Genomic DNA, 8,004 nt, shown 5'->3' with positions numbered 1-8,004 from the left:
TGACGTCTAAACCTCTGTGGACCATAACCTCTTGTAACGGATCACCAAGCACGGGTATCTACACTGATTCATAAATTATTACATTAAAATGAAAAGGTATTTCAAGCGTTTAAGGCATAGGATACCAAAGAGCAATGTATGTCCCTCATATGTCATAAGCCCAATTCAACCAATCATGTCCCTTGACCTTTGTTTGCAATATATATTAATAGTAGCATACTTAAACTGCTTCGAGTACCTTCATATGGTTATATCATCCCTGAATATCACTTATAATTCGGATTAATTCCTTGTCTGTCGTTGCATATCACTATGTTTTTAGTGTCCAAATTCCGCGTTCTAAGTATCTTTCATTTTTGGTAACCCGCGGTCCTTTGTGTCCAATTTCCTTAACCCGTTGTTATAAAAATATCAATCATGAGATATAAAGTGCAAGTTAAAGGTTCATATAGGTTCATATTTAGGTGCATTATATATTATAGCTTGGTGAAGTACATTAATTAGTCAAAATGAAATCGGATCTTGCTCTCCTTCATTAGGTATAGGCAAATAAAAACTCCTTGATATCTCAGAAACTTCTAATAATAAAACGGCCGAGTACATTTAATATCCACTGATAACACTCAAAATTTGGTTAGAACCAAGCACGATTATAGCTAAGATGATTAAATATTGTTCAATTCATTTCTGTATGTGCTTATCCAAAAACAGCGTTTAAAGCTCAGCTGTCTAGTGTTCGACCCGGTTCCCTGGCGTGTAAATGAAAACGTGCACTACCTATGTATGTATATTGTATACGTGTGTATTGCCATTGATAACATTAAGAGAGAGAAAAGTCACAACGCCTACACCTTCCCTAGTCATTGTGATCATCTTTAAAAAAAAATTCTTGGTGGGTAGGGGGATTTGCAGAAATACATGTACAACTTTCCTCTGGTTACTTTTATTGATCCAATGTTAGGTCACGATCGCTGGAATGACCTGTTTAAGATTTCCATATACATCTTCAGGGGGAGGCGGATGTACCCCTCTACTTCGTTAACTCTTTAAAGAATAGTTTTAATATGATTTGACAAGGTTCTGAATAAATATTAGATCCAATCAAGAGTTTAATTCCTGTACATTATGTAAATTTATTACAAGTTTTGAAGAATTTAGTTTCCGCCTTTATGGCAAATGTCATTTTGATCAATTGATATACATGTACATTTGCACAATGAAAGGGGAAAATATACTAATCATAATGTTGTTGATGTCTGTCATTTTATCAGTTTTTGTGCAGATTGCTATTTCTTGCAATGCCTCAGGGTAAGGAAAAATCCATCAATGTTCGTTTTCTTTCAAACGTAACGGTGAATTATTTGTTATAAATGTTTCATCATTAATGTCTTCGTTCACTCTGAGTAGGGTAGTTACTTCCGGACTACGTAAGTGTGGCTAGCGACGATTTAAATGTTTAGATACGAAACAACCAAGTTGTTGTAGCTCAAAATGAAAATAGTTATACTGTCATTATTTTTGTTGTATTTACTACATTCATGCAGAAACCCAAATCAAAAGAGATTATAAATTATCAGATTGATTTCTTGAATATGTAAACTCTATCGTCATCATATATGTTCATGTATTAGGATTGGAAATATCGGTTGATCAATTATTATATATACTATATTATATATATATATATATATATATATATATATATATATATATATATATATATATATATATGACATTTAGAAGATATATATAGGACCTATATTTTCCTCTTGTAGTTATGTTCCTTGTTGTGAAGGCTATATGTTAAACACAACATCCGGGGATTGCACAAGTAAGATTTTTTTAGTGTTGATTTAATGTACTACACTGTCCCTAGATGATATATACACACTCATGTACATATTCGCTAACTGAGTGTCTTGCGAACAAATTGTGAGCAATAGATGATTTTAGCATTATTAATTTGGCTTTTTAAATATGCAAAATAAAATATTTCGACATTCAATTATTTTTCATGTTTCCTTGGCCACGTAAGGATGAAGATATTGTACTATTTTCTACAGTTCATCATTTAAAACGTCTCTTTATTTATTTGATCAGAATGTTCCGTTGGGTTTATTGGCTATCAGTGTAAACAGCCATGCCCTTTTCCAAGCTTTGGAGAAGGGTGTCAATCAGTCTGCAAGTGCTCTCAAAATCTGTGTAGTGTTTCAACAGGATGCCAAGAGCCATCAGGAAGTGAGTGAACTTTGAACGTCCCCAACTTCCAATTCTAGATGTATGATTATAAGTTATAGATTGGTTATATCATAATTTTATGTCGATATTCTTGCAAAAACTTTGAGATACATGAATCTAAGTTGTTGCGTAACTTAACCAGATTACAAAATATATTGTGCCGATTGCACATTCATATCCTTCTTTGCAGATGTCACTGCAGAACCATCAACAAAAATATCAAATGAAAACATCAGTATTAATGGTACAGCAGAATTCATTGCCATCGGAAATTCTGTAGTCCATGGAGGAAGTGACGTCATAATTTTTACGTCATCCTTACTTACAGTGGTGGTGCTCGGAATTCTTGTTTATGGAGGCTACAAACGCCGCAGAAACAGAATTGACAGAGAGTGCAACCATGCTTATCAGTCTACAGGGCGATTTGTTGATGATTGTGAAATTAAACATACTTATGCTGCAATTGAAATGGGACTGATTTCGTAATCTGGTTTTTGGAAGGACAGATGATTGTCATTTTCATAATTTTATTGATCACGAGCAGTTGATATACAAAAGAAGGGGAAAAAAATCATAGACATATAAGTACATTGAAATATTTGATGAATTTCTCTCACTGTATTTATAAGTGGTTTTCATCGACATGTACGAGCATGCTAAAATCACCCTTCAACTCCTTGTTGCTTCATTTAATCATGACATCATTTAACGCAGATCATGGCATAACGGTACATTAGATAGAATGGTCTATCGTTAAAGTGATAATGTCCTATGGACTCGATTGTGTTGAGGGCCTACCCCGATACACAGTTAGGTTATTCCAACTAAACGGTACCTGTACCACATTACAGACCAAATACGGCACAATGATATAACAGTGGCGGATTTAAGGGTTCGCAGTCGGTGACACCTCCTCCCCTTAAATTTTCAAATTTAGGTTAAATCGTGGTATCTTGTTTAGAAAAAAGTACTGAACGATAAAAGAAGCAATAATTTCTTCCACTCCCGGAGAAATAAATGACAAAATCTTTACTTTATTGGAAAAACTTAATTTCTTTCCAAAAACCCTTAAAATTTGCGTCATTTTATTCTTTTCACCTAATTAAAAATTATAGAAAATAGTACAATGACTAAATAGGAGACGTATTTCAAGCCCTATAAAATCTGCAGAATCCAGGCGCTTCCAGGGCCCCCAGCCTCATAAAGTGGCGCCACCCCCCACCCCACCCCCACCCCCACCCCACCCCCGTAACCGCCCCTGTATATATATGTATAGGGGGCCACAAGTAAGTTCGTAATCTGAGAGAGGTGTGACTCCGTGAGATAGCTACCATTTTGATGCAAGAATTCTAGGATTATGACCAAATATTCTAGACGAAAGTGCAGCTTCCGTTAGGATTTTTACCAAGGGGGGGGGGGGGGGGGGGGGGGGGTCCAACCGGGTACAAGTCAACTCGGCACCTGGTTAATTCGGCACTTAAAAAAAGGTTAATTCGGCACTAGGTGAACTCGGCACCTAGTGAATTCGGACTCGGCCCTAGTTAATTCGGCAGCAAAGTCTGGTCATCTCTGCACCTGTTTTGATTTGTTTTGAAGTTGTTTCTATATGAATGAAAGAAAACGAATTATGAGATTTTTGGGATGTATTTGACAATATTGCTTGTCGGTCTACGGGTAATAATTAGAAAAAATGATAATTATGAGACAGGTAATTAAAGATACATCAAATAAGGGATGGCTTAAGCGTAGTACGAAATTCATTTTCGGTAATTCTTTCAGTTTTTACGATTTTAGCAATATGATTGGAGGAGTTTGAGAATTTTTGAAAAGAGAATATAGTCACATGATAAAAGCCACGGATAAAAAGTCACATTTAAATTTTTTTATGGAATTAGGACAAAATATGGCACAGGGCAGTCTGTATGAGAATATTAAAATCTTAAAAGAAATATGTTCCTGTCAATATAAAGGTTAAACTACATGTATGTTGTATATATTTTTGAAAAATTTCAAAGGTCTAGCTATAGCAATCTTATGTGGTCAGGTTAATCTAAGAATGCTGTGGTGTACGTTTTGATAACTATTTCCATCAAAGTTCCTACATAACTCAGCGATGAAATTGCTAAAACAACAAGGTGGTTGTATAAGGGTACCTTGTACACAAGGGCGCGTGAGGTGATCATATTACGAGGGGGTAATGAGGAGACCCCTGACCGCGCAGGTTTCAGTGTTCCTAGAAGTACGAAGATGAATTTTTTTTTTTTCGCACAACAACCTACAACAATTTCTTTATATTCAGATTGCTTTAAAAAAAAAAACCACACACACAAATAACTGATTTATATTCCATAATGTAACACGCTTGAGTAATATTCATGCGATAATTTTGATTATATTTTTGAATTCACATGCAATGTTTTTATCGTTTTGTAACATTTCACAAGAGATCAGAACTCTGGAATTGTCACATACAGATAACCAGATTATATAGTATCAATTAATATTTTCACATGTAATTGGCAATATTCTTGAATGAAAATCAAGATTGGTAGACATATATGTACACTTTATACTCTTAACTTGGGAAATGGCCAACATGTGCATCGATTAATTATATTCATCAAACTGGCAGTTATTGTATTGTATTACTTATTACCATGAGCTGTACAGGTCATATGTTAGAATAATAAACATAAAGTATTGAATAGTTTGGAAGTATTGTATTGTTTATTACCATAAACCATACAGCTCAGGTTTAAATTTTTTTTTTTACAAAGAATTAATAAACATACGATATACATAACGCATAGGAAATGCAGTTTAGGGGAAAATAAATCTTCCACGCTCAATTTCAATCCGATGTGAGGGTAAACGATATTTACTGATATATTGTACATATATGTTTGATATATGTACTGTAAGATATAGTTCTAGTTTCAAACTCTCATTTAAATACAATGTATGTTAAATAAATGGACACGTACATGCTTATGAAAAAGTATCTGGTATGGAATATATATAGTGAATACAAAACTGAGGATAACCTCAGCACTTCTACATTTCTGTTGTATTCTTGAACATCTACATTTATAAACATTCTTCTAATTTCACCAAAGCGAATTTCACTGGAAGGCTTTGTAGCAGACTTCGAAGCTGCACTGTGGCAAGCTATTAAGGAGAGGTTTCCACGCACGCCAATCCAGGGCCGTGCATTCCACTGGATACAAGCCGTGTTCAGGAAAGGTCCACTCCTTGCCTTGCCATTCCAACGCGAAGACGCGTTCCACCGTCTGGATGGCCGTGCTCCAGTCCAGAGGTATTGGCTCCAGTATGGATTACATCTACAAAACATGGATTCGTAGCCCCATATTTGAAACCCATCACTGGAGTGTCTTTATGACAGCCAACCGGACCAACAACGACGTGGAGGGGTGGCATAACCGACTAAACACCAGTGTGGTAGGCAGGGGACCCGTCCCTTTTACCATCTAGTATCCATGCTGTATCTGGAAGCAACGGACATTAGCCTTCAGATGAAGATGGTGTCCGAAGGCAAGATGCAGCGATACCAACGGAAGAGGGGTCAAGTAGAGGGTCATGTTTTTGAATTGTGGCACCAGTACCAGGGGCGGATCCAGGAATTGTGGTTACGAGGGGCGCCACTTTATGAGGCAGTGGGTCCAGGGTGGAACCCTGGTGGAGGTACAGGGGGCGAAGCCTCCGGAAGCTCCTGGATTTTACAGATTTTATGGGGCTTGAAATATTTTTCTATTATGTCATTTGTATTATTTTCTATCATTTTAAGAAGGTGAAATTAATAAAATGACCCAAATTTTAAGGGGTTTTGGGAAAAAATTAGATTCTCCCAATAAAGTAATTCAAGAAATCAAAGGATTTTGTCATTTATTTCTCCGGGAGTGGAAGAAATTATTGCTTCTTTTATCGTTTAGTACATTTTCCGAAACAAGACACCGCGATTTACCTTAAATTTGAAAATTTTAGGGGGACGCCGACTGCGCCCCCCTCTAAATCCGCCACTGAGTACTGTGACAGGGATATCACGGCAACCCAGCTACTGCAGGGATGTGCCAACATATACGGTCCTCCTACACAGTGATGCGCCTATCAGACGTCTTTCTTCCCACAAAAATTGGACAACCGCAGAAAATATACCCGTTATACAGTATCTATGTGATTTATGTGGGAGTCATGTGTTATAAATGTGTGATTAATAAATGTTCATGTGGAATACATGTTGCATCAATGTGTTATTTATTGCATGTTGGGTTAAACTATTATTTATATGGACTGTATATGGTGTATATATATTTATGATCAATTGTGGAATACATGATGGATGCACATGAAATTAAGCAGAAACTTACTATGGTGTTATGGTTTTATTTCATGAATTAATTCTTCAATGGAACCTGAAAATGTATCAATAACCTTTATTGATATATACAGTATACAGAGAAGATATGCTTAAGACATATTAAAAACGAATGCAAGTATTGTGCGCACATGTAATATAGCCCAGAAGTTGAACTCTCTGATGAATAACTTTTACTAATGTACATATTTTATTGGGCAAAATCCTTTTTGATGCAATTTAGATTAATGAAAATGCTGGTGTTTGAATAACCATGAGGCTTCTTTTTTTTCCCTCCTAAGTCCCAAAAGTTGGGAAGTGTATGAAATTAAATCCCCGCTTACAAATGTAAGTTAATCAAATATATATAAGATACAAATTATATAGGCATCAATATCATTATAACAAGAGAATTTTTTAAAAACATTGTATTGTCATAATTAGATACAAGGATAATATTATTATTGCACCAGTTGTTTGTGATTTCAAAATATGACAATTTTGTACGGCATTACATGTATATGATTTATCAAATGTAGCCAAATCCAATTTGTAAAGAATTCGTAACCAGACGACAGAGACCAGCCAGTCTAAGGACTGAATATCTTGACGTATTAAAACTATACTATAGAACCCTTGAAATAAGATTAATTTTTAGAAATATGACGATGAATTTCACAATTACCCTAACATTTGTCATATTCAAATAACGCAGGAATATATCTTTATAAACGTTTCCACGAGAATGGGAGAACTCCTAGGAAACACGAGATCTTCCTCCAATTCATTTGCATACGGTGTATTTTCGCAAATTATAACTACATGTATTTACATGCCCAAGAGAAAGTTATTTGTATTACATATTGTCAAGTTGTGATTAACAATTATGAGCAGCAATTTCAGATATTCAATTTAGCCGAGTGCCGGTGGTATTCAAAACCTCCGTAGCATTTGAAAAAATTAAAACTGACAATCATTCCTAAATAAATGTTGAAGACAAATCACTTACAAGTACGTTCAAAAAATCTAGAAATATTACACACATATTGTTCAGTATACACATTATTTTTATATTCGTAAAACTAGTGCCGAATTCACTAAGTGCCGAGTTAACAACGTGCTGAATTCACTAAGTGCCGAATTCACCAAGTGCCGAGTTCACCAGGGGCCGAGTTGACTAGAATTTGTCCAACTCTCTGTGCCTACCACTGATATATTATCACAATAGCATAAATCAAATAAGAAATTCCTTTGACATGTTTTGATTTGATGAATATGTACTTATTATTATTATATTTTTATTTTTACTTGGATATTAAGAAAAGTTCTAACTGATCAAATGCCACCACCACTTTAGATCCGCTGTTGTGTAGTACGAATAAATCATGAATGAG

The 8,004-nt window shown here is 35.3% G+C and overlaps 1 protein-coding gene across 2 annotated transcripts; it reads left to right on the top strand.

Annotated features, from left to right (window-relative positions):
* The first annotated feature begins 1,048 nt into the window (after positions 1-1,048).
* LOC125675333 (multiple epidermal growth factor-like domains protein 10) lies at positions 1,049-2,848 on the top strand. Of its 2 annotated transcripts, none has more exons than XR_007370444.2 (4): positions 1,049-1,308; positions 1,776-1,831; positions 2,101-2,278; positions 2,429-2,848. XR_007370444.2 is itself a non-coding variant. In XM_048912923.2 (4 exons), the coding sequence occupies exons 1-4, from the start codon at positions 1,202-1,204 to the stop codon at positions 2,722-2,724; spliced, it is 597 nt and encodes a 198-aa protein (XP_048768880.2). In that variant the 5' UTR covers positions 1,194-1,201; the 3' UTR covers positions 2,725-2,848. The 2 variants fall into 2 exon arrangements, 1 of the variants encoding a protein (XP_048768880.2); XM_048912923.2 differs by having other exon boundaries at positions 1,194-1,308; positions 2,101-2,238.
* Positions 2,849-8,004: the final 5,156 nt, after the last annotated feature.

Source organism: Ostrea edulis, chromosome 3, assembly GCF_947568905.1.
Source record: "Ostrea edulis chromosome 3, xbOstEdul1.1, whole genome shotgun sequence".
NCBI lineage: Eukaryota > Metazoa > Mollusca > Bivalvia > Ostreida > Ostreidae > Ostrea > Ostrea edulis.
The sequence above is the reverse complement of the archived record's forward strand: the minus strand, read 5'-3'. Positions and strand labels throughout refer to the sequence as shown.

What these genes read in the sequence shown, in the direction of transcription:
- LOC125675333 (XM_048912923.2), top strand. Translation starts at nt 1,202, where the DNA reads ATGTACATTTGCACAATGAAAGGGGAAAATATACTAATCATAATGTTG. An exon ending in ATTTCTTGCAATGCCTCAGG is followed by an intron (nt 1,309 to 1,775) that starts GTAAGGAAAAAT and finishes TTCCTCTTGTAG; the next exon opens with TTATGTTCCTTGTTGTGAAG. An exon ending in ATGCCAAGAGCCATCAGGAA is followed by an intron (nt 2,239 to 2,428) that starts GTGAGTGAACTT and finishes CCTTCTTTGCAG; the next exon opens with ATGTCACTGCAGAACCATCA.